The sequence below is a fragment of the Bos grunniens genome, chromosome 6, assembly GCF_055505025.1.
Source record: "Bos grunniens cultivar Pamir isolate PY7600 chromosome 6, Bosgru_T2T1.0, whole genome shotgun sequence".
NCBI lineage: Eukaryota > Metazoa > Chordata > Mammalia > Artiodactyla > Bovidae > Bos > Bos grunniens.
In genome coordinates, this window is record NC_141170.1 from 27,290,517 (window position 1) to 27,316,676 (window position 26,160).

Consider the following 26,160-nt stretch of genomic DNA (forward strand, 5'->3'; position numbering starts at 1 on the left):
TACAGGGTTTTCAGATCTTTCCCTGAATTTTTACTGATTGTATCTTGTAAAAGTCCACCCTTTTCTCTCCCACCCCAGGTTTTGCTCTTAATTCCCAAACTGATTTTAGCTAATAGATTCTACTCTACTACTGGATTATTTAAAAAGCATAAAGAAACCTTGGACTGAGATACAACAAATTATCTAACCTTAGTAAGAGTACATGGATTCTGTTTGCTACCAAACATTATAGTCATTTTACGGTGACCACAAAAGACTCTTTGCTTCTTGTTACAATGACTATGAAAAGATACAGTAAGCAGAGGTTTTGTTTTCTTCATACTGACCACAAACACAATAAAACCAAAAGAAGATGTGTTCACTTGGCAGAACTCAACATAAAATTCCTTTAAAATTACTGCATTTCCACTTTGCTCAGAGTTTTTAATCACAAAATATCTCAGTGAACAAAAATATGAGTTACATCTCATCTTGAGTGTACACCAGAATCTTAGGTACTTTTAAAGTCCACGTAGGCGTAGCCCCTCCCACAAGTCAAGTGCGCCTTCTTGGGGGGAGGAGGGGTAGCAGGGACAGCCAGCCTGCAGGGCACTGTCCTCCCCAAATGACTGTGACCACTTTCAGTGCAGTCATTGCACTGAATGCAGGATATTTCCCCCAAGATCTTTTTAATCTTCCTTCTTTTTGTACCCGCTCCCCAGTCTCAACTGTCGTCTCCCTCATCTGTTTCCTGAGACCTTAAACAGGCCAGTTCCTCCCCGACAACTAAACCCCTATTGCTAGGTCCTGTGTTGTTTTTAATAATGTCTTTTTAATTTCATTTTGAAATAATTTCAAGCTACAGAAGAGTTGCAAGAATGATATAAAGAACTGCCATATGCCTTTCCTCCAAATATATCAATTATAAAAACATTTCCCCACGATTTTTTTTCACTCTCCCTCCCAGCCTCCCTCCATGTTCCCCTTTTCTCCCCCTATCTCCCTTCCCCACCTTCCTTCTCACACACACACACACATTTTTTCCCCCAAATAATTTAAGACAGTTGCATAAAACATATTCCTTTACCTTCAGATTTTTATCTAAGGATCTTTTCTTACATAATTATCAAGCTCAGAAAATTTAACATTGATATACGGCTACTACTTAAAACATGGTTCACATAAAAATTTTCCAGTTGTTCCAATAATACCCTTTATGGCAATATCTCCCTTTCTGTCCCAGCTCCAGGCCATGTTACATTTAGCTGTCACGTCTCTTTAATGGTCTTTACACTTTGTCTACCCTGACATCCACATATTTTGGAAATTACAGAGCAGTTGTTTTGTAAATTTGGGTTTGCTGGATTGCCGGGGTCCAGCCCCGGTGGATCCAGGGAATTCGAAGCGGGGACGGCGTCGGCGAGGATCAGGAAACAACTGCTTAATTAAACGTTAATTAAGGATATAAAGAGTAATAGAATGAGGATAGCTCAGTGAGGAAATTCAGTGGAGAAAAGAGGCTGAAATAAGGATAGCTCAGTGAGGAAATTCAGTGGAGAAAAGAGGCTGAATAATTCAGCGAGAAGGTGAGAGAAAGAACGACATGGGGAGACCAAGTTTCGGTGAACAAGGACCACACTTTATTTTCCAAAGTAGTTTTTATACCTTAAGTTATGCATAGAGGATAATGGGGGAAGGGGTAGAGTCATGCAGTAAGCCAGGCTTTCTTCCTGCAAACTTATCATACGCAAAAGTTTAGGTGATTTGCATCATCTTCTGGCCCAGAGGCCTGTTAACATTTTAAGACCCTTTCTTCAGAAAACTTATTTTTCTCTAAAGGTGACTAGTCAGGTGCCACCCTCCAAAAGCATTAAAGTTGCATTCCTATAGGGCAAAGGTGTGGTGGGCTACAACAAGAAAAAGAATTAACTCAAGGGTCCAAGGTTACAAACATTAAAACTACTACTTACACCAATCATATTAATCAATACACTGCCAGGGACACAGCAGGTAAGGGATATGGAAACTTAGCAGCAAACATTGGCCCAACAAGTGAAAAACCCTTCACCAATACAATTTCTAATCCATCTTTTAACTACTCAAAGGAATCTGTGTTTAGACAGTTTAGAACATCTTCCGCCTCTCACAGTTGGGAGGCTCTGAACAATCACATGTGGCCGGAAAAACCTATTCAGGCAGGCTACAGGATTTCCAAAGGAGTTTGTAGGTTGAAACACTGTCACACCCAGGAATTATTAACTGGAGCTGTAAGCTAACTCTTTTTTCAGAGAGAGGTAGTAGGGGACAGCCCCCCGTAAAGTCAGAGGTGTAGGTGAAAGCACAAAGCAGAAAGTAGGCAGACTCTGGTTTTGGGGGTAGATGCTCAAGAATTTCCAGGGGGACTCCTGAGGCTCGATTCCGCCTTTGCGTATGCCGAGCCTCCTTCCTCATGACCTTTGCCATGGGCGGAGTTCCTCACACTGGCTCCCGGCAGTGATAGAATTCTAGTTGAGCTATTCCAGATCCTGAAAGATGAGGCTGTGGAAAGTGCTGCACTCAATATGCAATATGCAATATGCACTCAGTATGCAATATGCTGAGTCCTGGCACTGGATGATTTGATTCAGGTTAAGCCTTTTTAGTATAATTAGAACTTTAGACTTGCATAGGCTATTTCTGCCACAAAGCAAAAGATGTATTAAAGCATGTATAAAAGATGCATTAAAACAGTCACATGTTCCCAACAGACTGCCATTGCTGCAGAAGCAGACAATCCCATCTATACGCTGAGAGGAACACCTGTAAACTAGTTCATTTTGACATATTAGTACTTGAAAATGATCCCCCTAAGTCAATAAACCTGCTACTGCTGCTGCTGCTGCTAAGTTGCTTCAGTCGTGTCCGACTCTGTGTGACCCCACAGACGGCAGCCCACCAGGCTCTGCCGTCCCTGGGATTCTCCAGGCAAGAACACTGGAGTGGGTTGCCATTTCCTTCTCCAATGCATGAAAGTGAAAAGTGAAAGCGAAGTCGCTCAGTCGTGTCCGACTCCTAGTGACCCCATGGACTGCAGCCCACCAGGCCCCTCCATCCATGGGATTTTCCAGGCAAATAAACCTACTAGGTACCTCCATATTTTAAAAGAAAAATGTACTAACCCAAACTCACAAGGATCTTCCCCAATGGCTCAGTGGGTGAAGAATCTGCCTGCAATGTAGGAGACCTGGGTTTGATCCCTAAGTTGGGAAGATCCCCTGGAGAAGGGAATAGCAGCTACCCACTCCAGTATTCCTGCTTGGAGAATGCCATGGACAGAGGAGCCTGGCAGGCTATACTCCAAAGGATCCCAAAGAGTCAGACATGATGGAGCAGTAATATTTGGATTTGGAAACTCACAAAGGCCTATACTTTTAATTGTGGTTGTGGGCTGTTTCTCATGTAGGCTATTCTATGCATGTTCAAGGGTGAGAAATGATGTAATTTTATCTGAGGCCATTTCGAAAAAGGGTCTTACTGTGAAATACCCCAGGAGTAGCCCACTTTCTGTAATGGATGCACTGAAGCTGTTACACCTTTTTTAGTTTGTCTTAGTTTTCCTGAGGTCTATAGATCACCAACAAGGCCTTCAGGGATTGGATTTCAGAGCAGATTTAATGGCGATCCCTACAGTCCATGGGGTCACAAAGAATCGCACGTGACTAAGCGACTGAACCACGCTGAGATACTGGATTGCAGTTCAAATGTCTGGGGAGAGAAAGGCCTGTCAGAACCAGGTTGGTTTTGGGCGGTGGAGTGTGGTGAGCTCACGGAACAGCTGGGTGAGCAGTGAGAGGTGAGAGTGAGAGGTAATAAAGCAGGAGGTCCAGGGAGGGAGGTGAGGTTCAAATACAGCACTGATCTGTCTTCATGTTTGCCCAAGGTTGGCCCTTTTCAGATTATGCCCCATCAACCAAAAAGAAAGCAAATGAGTGAGCAAGTTTATTACAAAATATAGATTTTTTTTTAACTTAATGAGGATTTCAAATACAGGTTTACTTAAGCTTGTGATTTCTAAGCAAATATCTGTTCTTAGGATGAAAATCTGCTATGTAGTAAAGAAAACAGTGTTTTTCTTTTTATCTTTTAATATAGTGAGGAAACAGAGCATGATGACTTTATATCTCTCTCCACTTCCCAGGCAGCATTCCCAGCATCTCCATGACTTTGTGTGCCCCCAAACTCCTACATTTTTTCCTTCGTAGAAGCAGCAGCAGCAACTTTGCACATAGTTTTTGGGAGGAACAGATGTAAGCCACTGACCACATATGAGAAACCGAGGTTCCTATACTATAGGCAAGGTGAACACACAAAAAGGAGGCAGTATTTTACAGAATGGCTAAAGAAATATCAATAACAAATGAACACAGCCTGTGGGATTTGTTGCTGATATTGCCTTCTCACAATACAAGGTTCCTATCAGTTCAGTCGCTCAGTCATATCCAACTCTTTGCGACCCCATGAACTGCAGCACGCCAGGCCTCCCTGTCCATCACCAACTCCTGGAGTTCACTCAGACCCACGTCCATCAAGTCAGTGATGCCATCCAGCCATCTCATCCTCTGTTGTCCCCTTCTCCTCCTGCCCCCAATCCCTCCCAGCATCAGAGTCTTTTCCAATTAGTCAACTCTTCGCATGAGGTGGCCAAAGTACTGGAGTTTCAGCTTTAGCATCATTCCTTCCAAAGAAATCCCAGGGCTGATCTCCTTTAGAATGGACTGGTTGGATCTCCTTGCAATCCAAGGGACTCTCAAGAGTCTTCTCCAACACCACAGTTCAAAAACATCAATTCTTCGGCGCTCAGCTTTCTTCACAGTCCAACTTTCACATCCATACATGACCACTGGAAAAACCATAGCCTTGACTAGATGGACCTTTATTGGCAAAGTAATGTCTCTGCTTTTCAATATGCTATCTAGGTTGGTCATAACTTTCATTCCAAGGAGTAAGCGTCTTTTAATTTCATGGCTGCAGTCACCATCTGCAGTGATTTTGGAGCCCCAAGAAATAAAGTCTGATGCTATTTCCACTGTTTCCCCATCTATTTCCCATGAAGTGATGGGACCAGATGCCATGATCTTTGTTTTCTGAATGTTGAGTTTTAAGTCAACATTTTCACTCTCGTCTTTCACCTTCATCAAGAGGCTTTTTAGTTCCTCTTCACTTTCTGCCATAAGGGTGGTATCATCTGCATATCTGAAGTTATTGATATTTCTCCCGCAATCTTGATTCCAGCTTGTGCTTCTTCCAGCTCAGCATTTCTCATGAGGTACTCTGCATATAAGTTAAATAAGCAGGGTGACAATATACAGCCTTGACGTACTCCTTTTCCTATTTGGAACTATAGTTGACTGAATTTGTGTCTGTGGAGTTCTAGACTTACTAGAACATCTCTGTACTTGAATTTTGAGCCTAGAATCTTGTTGAAAGTTTTAGGGGAAGTATATAATTTAAACTAGTATCTATATGAAGAGAAGAGAGTGGGAACTCACTCCAGTATTTTTGCCTGGAGAATCCCACAGACAGAGGGACCTGACGAGCTACAGTCCATAGGGTCACAAACAGTTGGATACGACTGAAGTGACTTAGCATGCATACGAAGATAATAGGAGAAACAGTGAGATACATATCAAACTAGTTTTCATTGGTGGCTTAAATAGTTAACATTAAAGTATATTTAGATATTGCAGTTTAAAAAGAACTTTTTTGGTTAGGTAATTTAGTTTATAGTATCTTTAAAATAGTACCTATTGTTAAACTCCCCATAGCTTTTTGTTTTAATCTTTATAATTTTTTTTTGTTGTTGGAAAACTGAGTGGATCTTGAAAGTTCTCTTCATAAGAAAGAAGTTTTGTAATTATGTATGGTAACAGATGTTAACTGAACTATTGTGGTAATCATTTTGTAATATATACAAATATTGAATCATTGTGTTAAATAACCTGGAACTAATATAATATCATGTTAATTAAAAGTGAATGAATAACCACTGCCAAACAGAATAAAACAAAACTTTCTGTCTTTTATAATTTCTTTTAAAGATCACTTTGTAAATATGCCTTGCTTTGTGAGTTTTCCAGTAAGCATAAAATGGTGTCATTAATGTCTCCATTTGGTTTATAGCAGTCTCGATTTATTTAAATGCTCTTCACTGTGATTTAGAAGATGGAGATGATTCTTCTGGTATTGCAGGATGATAGGAATTATGGGAACCACTCATTTTAGAACTTTTCTTGCATAAACATGCTGTGATCATAAAAAGTAAAGGATAAGAATAATGTCATTATTGCTTCTATTCTGTTATCATGAATAACCTATAAACCAATACGATCACTGCTGACAAGGAGAACAACTTCCAGTCAGTGGAGTTTAAGATGCATAATTTTCCAACCCAATTGTTTTCGTTGAAAACTGAAAGCACAAATCTTTTTCTAGTCTTTTCTGAGGCCTTGGCTTCTTTTACTTCAGCACATTTGGGGCTTCTCTCTTTTCTCTGCTTTCCTCAGAGGAACTTCCTCTCCAGAGTCTTCTCCTGGGGAAATAATTGTAATAAGGAGGAAGGCGACTGTATGGACAAAAATATGGATGGAATTGAAAATGGTGGTTCCACGTTGGAGGAGGATAAGGCCTGTATGGAAACCTAATGTAGACTCGGAGCCATCGTGGCGGGAAAAAATAGAAGGGACACCTGGGTGTCCTGGTGATGGGCTGGATCCTAGTCACTGGGTTCCTTGTGGCAGGGGGAGGGGTGAGTGTTAAGATCTCGCAGTCTGTAGGGTTTGCATTATTTTGTGAGTCTCCAGGAGGCATGACCACTTCTTCTTGTCCTGTGGGGAGAAAAGTGCATGTCAGGAAATAGGCCTGATGACAGGAGCAGAGGGGAGAGTCATCAGGTGTAGCAGAGGAGAAAGAATGGAAGGGAGAATTCTAGAGTCTCCCTAAAGCATGTTTCAGAGAACTGTCTAGGTCAGTAAAATGAGACATGGACATTCTTTGTGACCCAGAAATTCCATGCTGGAGAATTTATCCACGAGAAATGAGTGTGTATGTCTACAGATTAGTTCAAGAATTTTTTTTTTTAAGCAGCTTTTTTTTTGGCCACACTGTGGGGTATGTGGGATCTTAGTTCTCTGACCAAGGATCAAACCTGGGCCCCCTGCAGTGGAAGTGCAGAGTCTTAACCACAAAGGAAATCTGCATAGCACTCTCATTCATATTAATCTAAATCTGGAAACCATCAGTGGGCTCCCTGGTGGCTTGGATGGTAAAGAATATGCCTGCATTGTGGGAGACTTGGATTGGGACTATCCCTTGGAGGAGGGTATGGCAACCCACTCCAGTATTCCACCTGGAGAATCCCATGGACAGAGGACCCTGGCGGGCTATGGTACAAAGGATCACAAAGAGTTGTACATGACTGAAGGAACTAAGTACATACACACAGAAAGCATCAATAGGTGAGGATAAATAAACTATGTATTCATATAATAAAATACTACTCAGTAATAAAGACCAAGAATTATGAATACAACAACATGGATGTATCCTATGATGCTACGTTGAGCCAAAGAAGTTAGACACAAAAGAGTATGTAGTGTATTATTCCATTTATATGAAATTCAAGAACAAGGAAAATTATGTTAATCTATGACAGATGTTCAAGCTGGATTTAGAATAGGCAGAGGAACCAGAGATCAAATTGCCAACATTCGCTGGATCATCAAATAAGCAAGAGAGTTCCAGAAAAACATCTACATCTGCTTTATAGACTATGCCAAAGCCTTTGACTGTGTGGATCACAACAAACTGTGGAAAGTTCTTAAAGAGATGGGAATACCAGACCGCCTGACCTGCCTCCTGAGAAATCTGTATGCAGGTCAGCAGACTGGTTCCAAATTGGGAAAGGAGTATGTCAAGGCTGTATACTGTCACCCAGGTTATTTAACTTCTATGCAGAGTACATCATGTGAAATGCCAGGATAGATGAAGCACAAGCTGGAACCAAGATTTCCAGGAGAAATAGCAATAACCTCAGATATGCAGATGACACCACCCTTATGACAGAAAGTGAAGAAGAACTAAAGAGCCTCTTGGTGAAAGTGAAAGAGGAGAGTGAAAATGTTGGCTTAAAATTCAACATTCAGAAAACTAAGATCATGGCATCTAGTCCCATCACTTCATGGCAAACAGATGGGGAAACAATGGAAACAGTGAGAGACTATTTTTGAGGGCTCCCAAATCACTGCAGATGGTGACTGCAGCCATGAAATTAAAAGACGCTTACTCTTTGGAAGGAAAGTTATGACCAACCTAGACAGCATATTAAAAAGCAGAGACATTACTTTGCCAACGAAGGTCCATCTAGTCAAAGCTATGGTTTTTCCAGTAGTCATGTATGAGTGTGAGAGTTGGACTATAAAGAAAGCTGAGTACCGAAGAACTGATGCTTTTGAACTGTGGTGTTGGAGAAGACTCTTGAGAGTCCCTTGGACTGCAAGGAGATCCAACCAGTCCATCCTAAAGGAAGTCACCCTGAATATTCATTGGAAGGACTGATGCTGAAGCTGAAACTCCAATACTTTGGCCACCTGATGCAAAGAGCTGACTCATTGGAAAAGACCCTGATGCTGTGAAAGATTGAAGGTAGGAGGAGAAAGGGATGACAGAGGATGAGAGGGTTGGATGGCATCACCAATGTGATGGACATGAGTTTGGGTAGGCTCTGGGAGTTGGTGATGGACAGGGAGGCCTGGCATGCTGCAGTCCCTGGGGTCGCAAAGAGTCGGACACGACTGAGCAAATGAACTGAACTGAATGGTTTAAAAAAAAGTGAAAAACAGCTTAGGGTTATGTGTAGGTGTTATTTAGTGGAGAAAGGAACCAGTGAATTCTTTCGATCTTGATCTGGGTGGTTGTTACATAAATATGGAGATATGTATACACATTTATATTTATACACATACATATAAATATACACAAAAATATATGTGTACACACATATGATTATATGCACATATGCATATATGTAAAAAGTGATTCATCTGCACTTTTAAGATGTTGCCTTTTATTGTGCATAAATTATAAATAAATAAGAAAATTTGGTGGAAAAAAATGCAATGTTAAGAAAAGTAACTGTCCCCCCGAAGGCTATTAATCCAAAAGAACTTGCTTCACTTCCCCAGCAGTGAAATTGCTCCTTGAAGAGGACAGAGGGAGAGTCTACAGGCAGCAGAGGAATGAGCAGTGAGGACCAGGTGACAAGTTTCCAAGAAGAAATTTGGATCAATATCCAGTGTCAAGGTCTTTCCTCTAGCTATATCATTTAATCAAATTGGCTATGAAATAGCAAGATTTCCTTTAGAAAATTATCCCTTCTCTCCTTTAGAAACTTGCCAATACAAGTCTGGAAAGGGCAGCTGAGTGTGAATGATGGAAAAAATGAATTCCTCACAGGACTATTGTTAGACATTCAACTCTTTCATTGACTGGCCAGTGACAAATCAGATTTCATCCAAGAATTTCAACAAAGTGACACAGTGGAGGATGTAAGGAGAAGGTGTAGGGGAGAGGCTGGAGAGTCAGGAGTTGGCCAGCTGAGCCAGTCTTTCCATAGCTGTAAAATGGGGAAGGCCTCTCAGAGAGAAAAAGAGACAAGTACCTATGTGGTAACAGGGTGATTGTGAGAGTAACCTCGGCTCTTGACTTTCCAGGGTTGGTCTTTTTGAGGGCTGGCTGTACTTAAGTTTCTTGGAAATATCTTTATAATAATCACCTCTATTATTTTGTTAATCCAGCTTGAATGGGTGAATTAAATACTGACTCTTTCTCCCATATCCACTCAGGCTACCGAGTATTAAAATGTTACGGTTGAAACTGGATTAAGACATTTCAAACTACAGAAGATGACTTAATGGCATATCACTCATTCTTTCCTCCTATACAATCAGATTAATTATGAACCTTTTTAACATAAAAACTTTCTGCTGAGAATCCAGTTGCTAGAGAGGAAGCTAGCCTTACTCTTGAGCTCCACTGGGACATTTTGCTATCAGATAAGGTTTAGCTAGGTCTTGGGCTCTGCCACTCAGTGAATTGGATTCTAGCTTTTAAAAATATCCACCCTTTGTGCTCATTTTACTTCTTAAAACTGAGGCTACTTACCAAATCCTCCTGACATTGGGGTGTTAGAGTTGTTAGTGTTTCTCTGACTCTGGGATGTCTAGTGTTTTTTAAAATTAAAAAAAACTTTTTTATTTTGTTTTTTTTTGACCATGCCACGCAGCATGTGAGATCTTAATTCCTCAACCAAGGATCGAACTTGTGCATTCTACTTTGGAAACTCAGAGTCTTAACCACTGGACCACCAGAGAAGTCCCTGGTTTGTTCAATATTAGTCAATGCTGTCTTATTCCAGGAATTTCTCGGTACTCAAGGTCAAGATATATGCTCCTCCCAGTAACTAGCTCACATAGAACCACATTCCCCCAGCAGACTACACACGTGGTGACTACTGCAGGTTCCTGGTTGGCTAGCTCAAGTGTTGTAACATGTGGGAACTTTAGGGACTTATTTGGGGAACTGTCACAGGCTTTTTACGAGGTTCAGGCCATACATCTGAGTGAGTGGGTTGATGCCATTCATGGTCTCCGAAGAGTTAATACTGCTCCTGAATTCTCTCTGTCCTTGTTCTGATCCATTCTCTCTGTCTTCTAAACCTCCCATAGTCTCTTCAAAGCCCCTTCAACATTCTCATTCTTCTTCATTCATTTGAAGAATTATCTTCGCAATTCTCCTGACTTTTCTAATGAAGAATTCTCTTCACAATTCTCCTGGCCTTTCTAAGCAGATTACTTTGCTTCATATTGCAGAGAGAAAACTTCGGTGATCTGCCATGAACTTCTTTGTTTCTACTTCTCTCACTTCAAAGAGAAGTCTACACATTCTGACTCCCTTTCCCTCACCCTATTTAATCCATAGGAATCTGACTCTGTTTCCGCCATCCCACAAATAAGTATTAGTGTTGTCACTAGTATTGAACTCGTGCACTCTACTTTGGAAACTCAGAGTCTTAACCACTGGACCGCCAGAGAAATCCCTGGTTTGTCCAGTATTAGTCAATGCTCTCTTCTGACAAATGTTGACAAATACTTTGACAGCAATCATCAATGGTCCTGGGCTTTTAAAAAGTTGGTTCCAGATGCCAAGAACATCATTTCCCGCTCTCTTTGCTTGGTTTATCTCTATGCAGATTTCACATCTCATTTTCTCAAGGAGGTCTTCCCTGCCCTGAGGCTGGCTTAAGGCCTTTAGCAATATGCTTCCACAGCACCCGTGAGTCCACTTTCACCATATTTATCGGTTATGTGATTAGTATTCAGTGGTTATATTCCTCCTCCACTGATGTACCTGCGAGATCATCATGCATACCTGCTCTCCTGATCACTAGCACTGTGCCTACAGTGGACTTGATCAGACGGAGAGAGATCTCAGCTTCCATAATTGCAAAAGTTATCACTTTCCTACCTCTCAGGGATAATGTGATTATTAATAAGCAAATATTTCTCACTATGTAGCATACTGACATGACACCAAAGATACTGAATATCAAAAATGAGAGCTCTTCTGTAATCTTAATTAGACTAAAGTCAGTCAAATATTTAAATGCAGATTGGAAACATTTTGAGAGAATAGCATAGTGTTTAAAAGCACAGGATCCCTTAAGAGAACAGACTGTGTATGATTTCAGTACCTTTAGACCATGAAATTTTTGGATCTTGTTTCACACCCCTGGATATATTCCAGTCTCTCCTGGTTTACAGTCTTTGGGAACTTGAATAGGATTTGTATTCTGCTGTTGTGTGAAAATTGTATAAACCATAATTACATTGAACTTGTTCAAAATGCTTTTCAGGTCCACTACCTCCTTCTACTTTTATGCCTATTCATTCTATTAATTTTTGAGAGTTTTCTATTTTAACTCCAACTAAAAATCTTAATTTATCTACTTAAAAAATAATTGTAATATACAGTGGAACTATATATAACTTTGTTCTGCATTTTCCAAGTCACTTGTAAATGTTATCATACTTTCATAATTTTTAAAAACAGCATAGAATCCCTGAGCTCTATGACTTATATGAGCTCCACCATTTAATAATTGTGTGACTATTGACAGCTTCCATAACTTAATTGATAGTGTCCTCCAAGTCTGCCTTTCCTTATTTGTTAAAATGGAGAAAACAATGCTCCTTATTGGCTTGTTGTAGTGTCTAAAATAAGATATGTAAAGTGCTCAGATATGGATATGAGAGTTGGACTGTAAGGAAAACTGAGCACTGAAGAATTGATGCTTTTGAACTGTGGTGCTGGAGAAGACTCTTGAGAGTCTCTTAGACAGCAAGGAGATCCAACCAGTCAATCCTAAAGGAGATCAACCCTGAATATTCATTGGAAGGACTGATGCTGAAACTGAAGCTCCAATACTTTGGCCACCTGATGCGAAAAGCCAACTCATTGCAAAAGACCCTGATGCTGGGAAAGATTGAAGGCGGGAGGAGAAGGGGGCGACAGAGGATGAGATGGTTGAATGGCATCACTGACTCAATGGACATGGGTTTGAGTGAACCCTGGGAGTTGGGGATGGACAGGCAGGCCTGTTGTGCTGCAGTCCATGGGGTTGAGCAACTGAACTGAGCTAGTAGGTTATTGAACCTCCATGAAGATGAGGAGGACTGTTGACTCTATTGGTCATTGAAAGTGAAAGTGAAAAAGTCTCTCAGTTGTGTCTGACTCTTTGCGACCCCATGGACTATTCAGTTCATGAAAATCTCCAGGACAAAATACTGAAGTGAGTATTCTTTCCCTTCTCCTGGGGATCTTCCCAACCCAGGGATCGAACCCAGGTCTCCGACATTGCAGGAGGATTCTTTATCAGCTGAGTCACAAGGGGAGCCCAAGAATACTGGAGTGGGTAGCCTTTCTATTCTCCAGCAGATCTTCCCAACCCAGGAATCAAACCGGGGTCTCCTGCATTGCAGGTGAATTCTTTACCAACTGTCCTATCCGGGAAGCCCCTATTGGTCATTGCTATAAACAGTCCTTCGCTTAGCATGAGTACTTATGCCCAGTACATAACAGATGAGTTGAATGAGTGGCCAGGCAGGCAGGTGAGGATTGTATTAATGGGTGTTGAGTACATTTCTGCAGATTTTTGCAAGTCTAAGTGAATATTTCATTCTAGTCTCAGAAAAAAATTAAAAAAAAATTTTTTTTTTTGGTTACATGGCATGTGGGATCTTATTTCCCAGACCAGAAATCAAACCTATGTGCCCTGCAGTGGAAATGTGGAGTCTTACCACTGGACTGCCAAACCCATAAAATTTTCAAAAATAATTTACATTCAAAATTAGAGGATAATAAAATAAGCCAAACTATTGCTGGAGTTTGGACATCAATTTTAAGTGGGTTTATTATAGTCTAGACATGAAATTCATAGTACACCAACTAGTACTTTTAAAAAAAAGTAAGGATGAGATGACCTCTTTTTAGAAAATATAATTACCTGTAGTCTGTGGTTGTTTGGGCAGACAATAGCTGTTTTGTAGTGCGCTACCCTGATTTTTAAGAGAAGTAAGCTTTATGCTTGATGTATAAGTATGCAGTTCTTCTTTTATACATTCTCAGGTGCCTTCAGAGGCGAACCAAAAAGAAATATAAGTCCTGTGATTAACTTGCTCACAATAACTGCAACTTAATCCACTGCATAGACTCACAGAATGACTAGCTATTTTGGTCAAGTCCCAAATTTTACAGATAAAGACTTTGGAGCCCACTTCACACAAGTTCACACAGGCCTCTTTCAATCCTGTGCTGTGAGTCTAGTCAACTCAACAGTGTGCAGGTTACTGTGTTAGGAGCTGCGGCAAAGGCAGAGATGAAGAAACAGGGCCTATGGGGAGATGCTACAAATACATGGATTTACAATACAGAGCATAACGCAGCAAGTACCGTGGGCGATGTGTGAATTGCTGTAAGAATTCAAAAATGTCAGATAGAAGGAGATTGCAATTTTAAAACTACGTATCTTAAGAAAACTGTTGTGAAGGTGACATAGTGACTTCTATGACACACATAGTACCATAGTGACACTAAATGACATCCTATGAAGCAGAATTGTAATAAACGGGTGAAAGCAGGGGAAGCGCTAGCCACTGCTGCTGCCATGGAGATGAGAGAGGACGGGGTGAGTTCAGGGACCCACACGTGATCCTGTCTGGCAGAGCCAGGACAGGTGTAAGCAAGTGATGACCTGGAACCAGGGCTGCCTGGAGAGAGTGAAGCTGCATTTGAAGGACTTTGAGGCCAGTCTGAGGGACAGTGGGGAAGAGGGAGCCCAAAACAGAAACCACATTTTAGTGGTGCTTAAAAAAAGTGAATAAACCTCTAATTTCATTATAACTTATTTAGCTACATGTTTATAGGGTTTCCTGAAGAGTGGTTCACTTTCTGGAACCACCAGCTCCAATGGCCCGGCTCCCCTCCACTCTGTTATGAGCTGTGGTGCATGGGCTCAGTGAACTGGTTGGGGGGTGACTAGGGTCCACTAGGGTCTGGCTGCACCCCTGCAAAGTTCCAGGGCCACATGAAAGGGGTGGAGGGCCTGGTATGACTCCTGGGGCTCTCCTCCTTTTCTTGCCTGTCCCCAGGGTTTGCAAACCAATTCTCTAGCTCAGGCCACCTGGAAATATTGTAGTGGGGGAAAAGGAAAGAGAAAGGAGCAGTGGAGAAATTGAATCTCATAGAATCTCAAAGCAAGAAGTCTAGGCTCACCTCCACAGCACCAGGACACAACTGACTAGACATGATTAGGAAATCAAAGAGGTGGACATTGCTATAATTCAGGGCAGATATTGTTAGCTCCACAGCAATAATAACTAGTATTCATATAGTGCTTGAAGCTTGAAGAGCTTTTCTTGAAGGATAGCTCATGTGGTCCTAACAACCCCCATAATAATGGATGTCATTCATGCCGTCACTTTACACAAGAGGAAATGCATTTCAGAGCAGTTAAGTTCATCTGAAGTCATATAGCTAGGACTGAGACTAGGACCAACATCTTCCGATGATAAAATTCAGTGTCTTTCTCTTTAAACACATATGCTGATGGAAGCTGACGTAAATGTTTCCAATTCATGGATATGTATAATCATGGAGCCAAATTCATTCTTTTTACACAGCTTATTAATTAGTGGACCCGCAGGAGAATAAAAGCAAAACCCTTACCTTCTGCCACAGTTACCACCAACCAGCAGACCAATAGCCAGTAGGAGAAGCAGGGTCTGTGAGCCATGGCTTCTACCCTGAGCAGTCACTGCCTCGAACCCAACGTGGCTTTAAAGGGGGTGGGTGAGTCACCCACAGCTTGATTCAGGGAGTTGTATTTGCATAATGGACCACAGCCATCAGGGCCTGTGGTGTGAGGGTAAGAAGTCAGCAAGGAAATACCAGACAGTATTTATCAACCAGAGCCTCTTATAATGACGGCCAAACATCATCTATCCATCCTTGATTGGAGCTGGATTGTGGACAATCACATCTTCGCTGTACTTCTAATTCCTTTAAATCTTTTTCTCTTAGTGCCTTCTCTTTACTTGTGTTCATAGGTCTCCTCGGCAAGAGAAAGGATCTGTCCAGGAAATATTCCACACTGTTTCCTTCCGTATAGCTTACCTCACAAAGCCAAACGGGATGGGGAGGGGGTTATCCAAAGGCTCAGGGACTGAAGCGGTTTGACGAGGCTGTTCACAGGTTTCAGATCAGGGATTATGTCTTTTCTGCTTTGGTTCAGGAGCCAAGAGCAACAGTTGAAAAACTGTCTTCTCTAGTAGCCGTCATGGTCGTTATCTAAGCAGACATGAAAATTTTGGGAGGTTAACTTAGTGAGTTGTCCTTTCAGGACTCCCTCTGATTCATCAAACTGCCCCAAAGATGCCCAGTTTGTTTCTTGTCAGCTACTGGAGGAATGGGAGGGCATGGTTGCAAGTGATTAAAAGCATGGCCCCTGGACCTAGAGATGATCATACTAAGTAAGTCAGAAAGACAAATATCATACGAAATCCACGTGGAATCTAAAATATGGCAGAAATGAGCTTATCTATGAAACAACAGACTCACAAATGCAGAGAACACATCTGTGGTTGCCAAGGGGATGTGGGGCATAGGGGGAGAGGTGGGTTGGGAGTTTGGGATTAGCAGATACAAACTTATCTAGAGAATGGATAAACAACAAGGTCCTACTGTGTAGCACAGGGAACTATGTTCACTATCCCGTGATAAACCATTATGGAAAAGAATATGAAAAATGATGTATATAGGCGTATAATTGAGTCACTTTGCTGTACAGTAGAAATTAACACATTGTAAATAAACTATACTTGAATAAAATAAAGGTTAAAAAAGGTATGGACTTTAGAGTCAGGAAAAACTGGCTCCAGCCCTGATTCTTTTTCTTACTAGGTGGGTGACTTGAAGCCTCAGGGGTAAAATGGGGCTTGTAGTATTTCCCTCTGAGGATTGTTGTGATGAATGAAAGGTAATTGACACAGAGCTCCAACCACAGTGCCCGGCACAAGAAAGGGAGTTGTTTTTAATTGGAGGCTAATTGCTTAAGACTATTGTGGTGGTTTTTGCCATACATTGACATGAATCAGCCATGGGTGTACCTGTGTCCCCCATCCTGAACCCACCTCCCTAGCCCATCCCAAATTAATTAATTAGTTAAAAAATCACTCAATTACAAGGACAAGTTCAGCTGGGATAAAGAGGTTTGAGGACAACACAGAACAGGTTTGGAGACAAAAACAACTCAGGTAGTTGGAGCAGACGTACATGAAGGCGCTACGGAGAAGCTTCCGGTTTCAAATGTTCAACATGCTGCGGGCACCCACCAGACTGCTCTGTATAAGGACTGGAAGCCTCCTTTAAGCTGCTGAACTGGCTAAGAGACCGTCTTCTACTGTGTCAATATAGATATTGATAACGTTTATTGAGCATCTATTATGTGTCAGGCACTGTGTTAAGCCTGTAGCTTGCATTGTATAACTGAATGTCCATAATCCGCGAGGCAAATGTTATCATCTTCATTTTACCTACAAGGAAACCAGGGCCCAGAGAAGTACTCAAGCAATGTATCCAAAATTGCAACCAAGGCCCAGAGAAATACTCAAGCAATGTATCCAAAGTTGCACCACTGAGGGGTGGCAGAGCTGAGATTTTTAAGTTGGTGTGAATCCAAAGCCTGTCTCCCCTCTTCCTGCCCACACTGGCTCTGCTAACGAATATTAAATAAAAGGTGTAACAAGAATAAAAATACAAAAGTGAAAAAAAAAAAAAGAAAGGGAGTTGTGATTGCAGCTAAATTACAGTGACTTCAATTCTTTGTTCTCTTAGGAGCTTATACTTGCCAACTCATTCGATAGCTCAAAGACCAAATGGTTGAGCAGAACATTTTCCTGGCCATTGCAGAAAGAACAAAACAGAGCACAGTCCCTGGCTTCAAAAGGCTGGCAATCTAATGAGAGAGACTGTGCAAACTGAGAACCAAAGTGAATAAGAATGCAAACACTCACCAACTAGAAGAATGGTAAATTCCACAGACTTGATGATAATCCTAGGCAAAAATTCTAGAAATAGATGGTTAAGTCAACGATGCGTCAGCAATTTGGAAAGGAAGCAGGGACAAGCTTAGTTCCTGAGATTCCACGGTTCGGTTCTGTTGACCACATGTCCTGTGCCACGTCTCGGGCTGGTATAGGTGCTCGGGCTAAAGATGGAGTTCCTGCTCTCATGGAGTGTCTAGTCTGGCAGGGACATTAAATGTTAATTAAGGAATGACAGGAAAAGGTTTGAGTGTTAAGATAAAAAAAGCACTGGGGGCTGCAAAGCAGAGACACCCATAGCTTTACGCCAATGGGTGTGTATTACGTAGACTATTAATACTTTGTATTCTGTATTAGAATCACATTGCCATGCCAATAAAATTAGATCCACGTACTCTCTGTAACTACTGCCAGTGTTGTGTTTTATGGATTTACTGCAAACTATTTAGCCAAATATTTTGTATGATGGACATTTGTATTATTTATTCTGTTCCTCTTTCTTTTTGTATTGGATTTCTGATGACCTTTCATTTGAAATGTTGATGAAAATAAGTAACAAAAGCAAAATGGTAATAGAATTTTTTTTTCTGTTTGCATTTGTTGTCCTGAAGTTTATGAAGTAAAGAAATAAAACTTCAAAAGGAACAAAAATGTTTAAAGTTTCATACAATTCTTTTTTTTTTGGCTGCACTGAGCAGCATGCAGGATCTTAGTTCCCTGACCAAGGATGGAACCCATGCCTCCTGCCTTGGAAGCATGGAGTCTTAACCACTGGACTGCCTGGGAAGTCCCTCATCGAATTTTTATTTGACAGAAAATCCTAACATATCTTTTAAACAAACTTTTATTATTTATTTATTTGGCTGAGCAGGGTCTTTTAAAAAAATGATTTATTTTTGGCTGTGCTAGGTCTTCCTTGCTGCCTGTGGGCTTTTCTCTAGTTGTAGGGGTCTACTCTCCAGTTATGCTGTGCCGGTTTCTCATTGCAGTGGCTTCTTCTTGTTGGCAACCACAGGCTCTAGGGTGCCCAGGCTCCAGAATTTCAACTCCCAACCTCTAGAGCACGGTGGTTGTGGCACATGGGCTTAGTTGCTCCATCGTATGTGGGATCTTCCAGGACCAGGGATCAAGCCCGTGTTTCCTTCATTAGCAGGCAGATTCTTTTTCAGAGAGCTACCAGGGAAGCCCTACGCTGGATCTTAGTTGCGGCCTGTGGGATCTAGTTCCCTGACCAGGAATCTAACCCAGGTGGCCTGCATTGGGAGTGGGGAGTTTTAGCAGCTGGACCAACCAGGAAGTCCCTGTAACATATCTTTACTGCTGGTCTTTATTTGCATGTTGTTGTTCAGACCCTACAAGTTGAGAACTGCTGGATGTCCGTCTGCGGCTTTGAGGGGCACTCTGCAGAGCCGCCTATCACATGCTCAAGGACCCCAGCACGACTGCTTGCGGATGATCAGCAGCACCTAGCTTCACTTACCTCCGCAGTCCTGATGAGATGAAGTCCCTGTTTTGCTGCCAGGCCTTAGGTAACCAAAGGCGCGACAGACGTCCAATGAGGCTGGTTTCCTGCTGCAGAAACCGCTGAAGCTGTCTGGGGGAGGCGTTCCCCTTACCTGGCCGTGTGAATAAGCCGGGAAGCTGCCATCAGGGCCGCCGTGAGTCAGGATTACGGATAACCTGGGGAGAGTGATGGGTACCGGCCTGCCCCCTGAGTCAGGCTGAGGGAGTAGCGGTTAGCGCTGCGAGGCTCATTTCCTGGAGGCCTGGGGGTGGATCACACTCCTTTCGGGAATCTATAGGCTTCTGTGGTTGGCGCCAACGTGGAGCAGACTGTATGACTCTCCTGCTAGGCTTGCTAAGGGCGTCTTCTGCTGGGATTTCTCCTAAAAGGGATTGCAGGCACCTGAGATTTATCTCCAACTCCACCACTTTGCAGATCTGGAGACTGAGATGAGACCTGGAGAAGTTTCCTAAAGTCATCCCAGTGATTTAACAACAGAAAGGCAGTAACATGCTGGTCAGGGGCGGAGTGATGCCCACCACGTGAGAGCTTTCATTTATCAATGGTCTGAAACAGTATCAAGCCAGTGGGATAAATCAGGGTGCTAGTCTCTGCCTTGCCACCCATTAGCTGTGAGGCCTTGGACCTGTCAGCCTGACTGACTCAGTTTCATCTGTATAATGTATCATTTGCTGTGTTCTGTGCACCACTCTTCTAATTATTGTGCATACATCAAGCCATTTAATTCTCAAAATAACCCAATGAGGAAGGTACTATTGTGAACCCCACTTAAAGATGAGGAAATTGAGGCACAGAGAGGTCAGTTCATGTGACTATTAAGTGGCAGAGCCTTAATATGAACACAGGCAGTTAGGCTCTGGAATTCATGCTCTAATCGCTGTGCTAGGTGGACTCTGACCCCCTGGTTGTCAGCTTATTGTTATAAATGCTCTGTGAAAGTATCCTGAAAATTCAGGCATGCACTGTAGGACAAAAGCTGGTTGTTAACGTAATTTTTTTTTCAAGGCTTAAATAAATAAAAAGAGGTAGAGGGAGAACTTACAGATTAAAAGAGATTTAAGACACATAAACAGTTACAACATTTGGACCTTATTTGGGTCTTGCTTCAAATAAACAAATTGTTAAAGAAAATACTACTGGGGAAATGTAAACACTGACTGGATATTTGATGATATTAAGTAATTATTGCAAATATGATAGTGATAAATGATTTTAACAAAAAGATAAAGATGGATTCAGAGATAGTTGCTGAAATATTTACAGGTTGTATGTTGTCTGGGATTTACTTCAAAATAATCAGAGGATGGGGAGTGGGAGTATAGATGAAGCAAGATTGTCCATGTTTAATAATGATTTAAGCTGGGTGAGGGGTGTATTTGGGTTTATGATGTCAGAGCCCCATGGACCTACTTTGCAGGGCTGGTGGGGAGAATGACAGCTGATAGGGAGAGAAGGGGTTGGATGCTTTTTCGGAGATTCCCCTTCTAGGGTACCATTGATTTCAGGGTGACCCCAGTGCTTCCTACATGGCAGACTCTTAGTGGATTCTTCTGGCCTGCATGAATGCATGAACATATGGATGAATGAATGTGAATGAATCTGGCCCACGATGAGCTGGAAAACCAGTCTGTCACAAGATCAGAAACAGAATCTAATTTCTAGGTCAAATAGAATGATGAAATGATTCTGTATGTTTCCCAGTTAACCAAATTGTGCATTTAAAGGTATCTTTATCTATCACTGTCATGAGGACCAAAATACTCCTACACCTTCCCGCCTTATCCTGGTAGACAAAGTACACGAAAAGATTTACTAAAACCTCCACTCTGAAGCCACATCCCCACTATTCACACCTCTCAGAGACAACACTGCTCTGAGTCCCACTGCTGTTATCTTTTGCCTGCCCTGCCCAACATCTGGCCCAGTGCTACTGATTAGCCTAAGTTCCCTGGCTTCAGGATTGTCTGTATCCTACACTTGCAAATCACATTGCTTTTCTATGGCCACAGAAATTGGTTTAGGGTTGGGCATTTGACTCAAGCCAAATCAACCGGGGCCCAGTCAAAACCAATCCTGGAACTTTTGTATAAGTGACTGGAAAAGAGGCACATAAATTTTGCCTTTGGACTTGAAGTTGGGGAGAGACATACCTACACAAAGAGAGTCTGCTCAATAAAACCGATTGGAGAGAGAGCAGATTCTGACATCATTTGACCCCCTGGATCCAGCTATACCTGCGGCCATACCCAGTGCACTGCATGCGGTATGGGAAGATTGATTCTAAAGTATAACCAGCACAGTCTTACGGTAGCAAATCACATAGAGAATAAAGATTCTAGTCTAGTGTTGCTTGTTAAATGGAAAGAAGAGCTATTAATTTTTATATTCTTGTATGTGCTTACAAACTATAGAAATAGGGAGTAGAAAACTATGTCAGTTCCAGTGGTTGGGTAAGGTAAGGCCTTTGAAGAAATTAAGATGATTCTTTTTATCATTCCATGCGTTCTTCCTGAGAGCTGAGAGAAGCCCGGTGACTAGACAGACTTCCCCGCAGGTGGAAGCTGTGGATACCTGTGTCTTGGCTACGAATGCGGTCAGGTGACTTCATCCTGTGTGCTCAGCCGCCCTGTTTATGCCTGGCAGTAGCATCAGACAGATCCAGGTTGCGGTGATGAGTCACTATGGGCTTTCCCCAGCTTCAGACACAGGGTGCGTATAGATTTTATCCTTCAACCTTAAACTGCCCCAGTTTGAGCTCCTGAATTTCCATTCAGGAGTGAAGTCTGGCCTTTAGGTGTTTTCAGTGAGCAATTCAGTATTTAGTGAATTGAAATCTCTGGGTTGTAGATTGGGGTTGATAACAATGTATCTCTTTGTGAGAATATGTATCATTATACAAGCTGTAAGACCAAGGGGCAAATTACCCAACTTTAATTTTCTCCTCTATAAAATGAGAATAATAATAGTGCGTACCTCATAGGGTTGTTGTGAGTTTAAATGAGTTAATGCCATTTAAACACTTTCAGTGGAAATTGGGGCTATGTAAATATCAACTATAATTATTCTTGAAAAAATAATAACTTTCTGTTTCAGACAAACGTTTCTTCTAGAACCTGGATATCTGAAACAAAACTAAGAAAAGGCAGAACATGAGGATTTATGAAAATTGTGACTTGTGAGCGTGTGCAATACCTCTCACACAGCAGTACTTTGAAGTCCTGTTTTTTACTTTTCTGAGGTATTGAGTCAGTTGGAAAGCTGAATGGGAAGGTTCTCAACAGGGAATGAAGGCGGTTTTCTTTAGGTTTCTGCTAGGTGGCTAGTCATAGGCAAGCTAATTAAAATCTTGTCATCATACTTACCCAGACAATGGTTTCTATAAACTGCAGTAGTTAAGCTGGCAGAGGTTTGAGAGAGTTCTTTGAAATATTCAGGAATTACAGGAAATGGTAATACTTTAAGACTTGTATCTAACATTCACCAGTGTCTCCAGGAGATGATGAGGGTAATGGTGACAAGCAGCTACTAGTTTTTTCAGAAATGGCATGGCTTTGATTTAAATTTGTAGAATGCTGTTAAAACTTGTTCTTTCCTTCCCTCTCCTTTCTCTCTCTCCTTCTCCCCACACCTTCTTTCTTTTCCCACTCCCTCTACCCTACTGGAAATATTTTCTTCCTTCTGTATAGAACCAGCCACTTTAAACATTTTATTTACTTGTTTAGGCTGCACTGGGTCTTAGTTGCGGCCCTCAGGCTCTTTGCTGCAGGGTGTGGGCTTCTCTCTAGTTGCGGCATGTGGGATCTTAGTTCCCTGACCAGGGATGGAACTCATGTACCCTGCATTGGAAGGTGATTCTTAACCACTGGACCACCAGGGAAGTCCAATAATTAACCACTTTTTAACAATTTGCCACATATCCTTCTATTCCTTTTTTTATGTATTCACACACACACACACACACTCAAAAATTGTTTTGCATATGGGTTTAAAAATTTTTTTATAAATGGGATAATATTTTGAGTTGCGTTCTAAATTATTTCTTTTTCACTTAAATGTCTTTTCTTCACATGCCAATTCATATAGATGGATCTCTTTCTTTTGAATTGTTGCTTACTATTGCCTTGTATGGGTGCACCATAGTTTTATTTATCGATTCTCTGTCTGATGGAATTTGAATTCGTTTCCATTTTGTGCTCTTATAAACAATCCTCCCATAGGGCGCATGCAGAGTGCATTTGCCGTAAGGTACATTTAAAAGTAGCTTGCTGAAATTGTTTTTAGGTTTAAATTGTAGAATTTATCTTCATTTCATTCTAGTTTTCTGGTCCCTATGGCACTTTGTGGGCTGGATCCTTTGGATAGCCACATTTTATTGCTGGCTAACATCATTTCGTATCCTTTCAACAAGGATATATCCAGATAATGGTGAAGGCCACAGAAAGGTGAAACGTACATCTCAATACTCTTAAGACCTACCCACAAGTGTCAGAGAGAGAGTTGCAGCCAAAACATTTTTTTTAAATGCTCAGGATTTCAGAGGTAGTTCCTTTCAGCTGTATAGGCTGGCAACACTTTGTGTACCATTATAAAGTCTACCTCTTTTATAAGCACTGATACCTTTTGCTTCTACTTAAATTGTATGTTGAGTACACTTTGCTGGCAAGTCTGCAGCTGGTGCCCGTCTCCACAAGGTGCTCATCTCCAGTATTTGTGGTTAGTGTCCTGCACTAACAGGGTATGCTTCACTATCTCTGTTTAATAAAACATGTCCGTTTTAAAAAGCATGAGACCTAGATTTGCCGAGGCAGATGTGATCTTATGTATTTTTTTTCAACAGCACAAGCTCTACCACAAGGATTTGGGAAATTTATTATCTGACACAAATCTGTTGGGGACTCTGTGGAGCCATGGAGCCATGGTTAAGTTCAAAGTATCTATTTAGCTTTCCTTTTTTTTTTTTAAATTTATATTTCACCTGTTTTTATTTATTTTATTTTTAAATTAATTTTATTTTTAAACTTTACAATATTTTTTTGGTTTTGCCAAATATCGAAATGAATCTGCCACAGGTATACCTGTGTTCCCCATCCTGAACCCTCCTCCCTCCTCCCTCCCCATACCATCCCTCTGGGTCGTCCCAGTGCACCAGCCCCAAGCATCCAGTATCGTGCATCGAACCTGGACTGGCACCTCGTTTCATACATGATATTATACATGTTTCAATGCCATTCTCCCAAATCTTCCCACCCTCTCCCTCTCCCACAGAGTCCATAAGACTGTTCTGTACATCAGTGTCTCTTTTGCTGTCTTGTATACAGGGTTATCGTTACCATCTTTCTAAATTCCATATATATGCGTTAGTATACTGTATTGGTGTTTTTCTTTCTGGCTTACTTCACTCTGTATAATAGGCTCCAGTTTCATCCACCTCATTAGAACTGATTCAAATGTATTCTTTTTAATGGCTGAGTAATACTCCATTGTGTATATGTACCATAGCTTTCTTATCCATTCATCTGCTGGTGGACATCTAGGTTGCTTCCATGTCCTGGCTATTATAAACAGTGCTGCAATGAACATTGGGGTACACATGTCTCTTTCCCTTCTGGTTTCCTTGGTGTGTATGCCCAGCAGTGGGATTGCTGGATCATAAGGCAGTTCTATTTCCAGTTTTTTAAGAAATCTCCACACTGTTCTCCATCGTGGCTGTACTAGTTTGCATTCCCACCAACAGTGTAAGAGGGTTCCCTTTTCTCCACACCCTCTCCAGCAATTATTGCTTGTAGACTTTTGGATCGCAGCCATTCTGACTGGCATGTAATGGTACCTCATAGAGGTTTCGATTTGCATTTCTCTGATAATGAGTGATGTTGAGCATCTTTTCATGTGTTTGTTAGCCATCTGTATGTCTACTTTGGAGAAATGTCTATTTAGTTCTTTGGTCCATTTTTTGATTGGGTCATTTATTTTTCTGGAATTGAGCTGCAGGAGTTGCTTGTATATTTTTGAGATTAGTTGTCTGTCAGTTGCTTCATTTGCTATTATTTTCTCCCATTCTGAAGGCTGTCTTTTCACCTTGCTAATCAAAGTATCTATTTAGTAAGTGACCAGATACTATGAGACAGTGCTAACTCAAAGTAGCCAGGTCACAGTGAGATGAGGTACTCGTCCTAGAATGTAGATCAACACGTAGTTTCAGTGGGACTTCCCTGGTGGTCCAGTGGGACTCCATGCTCCCAAGGCAAGGGGTATGGATCAATCCCTGGTTGGGGAACAAAGATCTCGCATGCTCTGGCCAAGAAACAAATATATCCTAAAACACATTGCTTTATTCATGGAGAAAATCTCACTATGAAAATATGTTGACTAAATAGTGGGCTTGGCAATGTAGTTGACTTCTTTTCTTATGTGAACTCCTTTACTTGGACACTGGTCTCTGAACCACTTGATGAGTAGCACTGTCTCAAGTACTTTATGAAATGGAATGAATGAATGAATGAGTGAATGAGACATGTCTAAGATGGATTAAGTGATTTTTCAGAGTTGACATGGGAGGATGTGATTAAATAAAATTTTCCTGACTTTCAGTGGGACGATGTTCCTTGCTCGTCCTTGAGCTGCCACAGAGAGGGAAGGTTTGTTTAAGGCACAAATAGATCACCTGGCCACTGCTGCTTGTACTACTCTTATTCCCTATCAAGAGCATTTCTCCCCTCTTGTGCTCTGCCCTTCTTCCTGTTCTTATCTCCTTTCCCCATTATCTTGCCATAGGATTTAAAGAAAGAAAAACAATGCATGGAAAGCTCATTGTATGGTCTATGTTTTACAACCAGTTAAATATAATTCTCATCAATTATATTGATGAGGAAGGTATACGGTCCACTTTGTGAATGCTCATAGAGGTTCGGTAACTTGGCCCAGGTCCCATGTGTTGTAAACCGGCAGGCTTGAGACTTGAACCTG

General features: G+C 41.5%; 1 protein-coding gene across 2 annotated transcripts; it reads right to left on the reverse strand.

The window, feature by feature from the left end:
* Positions 1-1,319: 1,319 nt before the first annotated feature.
* On the reverse strand, positions 1,320-19,610 carry ODAPH (odontogenesis associated phosphoprotein). 2 transcript variants are annotated; one of them, XM_086405377.1, is made up of 4 exons: positions 19,153-19,610; positions 17,643-17,873; positions 15,298-15,918; positions 1,320-6,842 (listed from the first exon to the last, which is right to left on the reverse strand). In XM_086405377.1, exons 3-4 carry the CDS (start codon positions 15,362-15,364, stop codon positions 6,475-6,477), a joined length of 435 nt encoding a protein of 144 aa, XP_086261503.1. In that variant the 5' UTR covers positions 15,365-15,918; positions 17,643-17,873; positions 19,153-19,610; the 3' UTR covers positions 1,320-6,474. The 2 variants fall into 2 exon arrangements, 1 of the variants encoding a protein (XP_086261503.1); XR_015165299.1 differs by having other exon boundaries at positions 6,712-6,842; positions 15,745-15,918; positions 19,153-19,593.
* Between the last annotated feature and the right edge of the window lie 6,550 nt (positions 19,611-26,160).

Excerpts from the sequence above, each read along its gene's own strand:
- ODAPH (XM_086405377.1), bottom strand. The coding sequence starts at position 15,364 with ATGGCTCACAGACCCTGCTTCTCCTACTGGCTATTGGTCTGCTGGTTG. Across the intron at positions 6,843-15,297 it reads GGTGGTAACTGTGGCAGAAG|GACAAGAAGAAGTGGTCATG; the intron begins GTAAGGGTTTTG and ends TTCTCCCCACAG.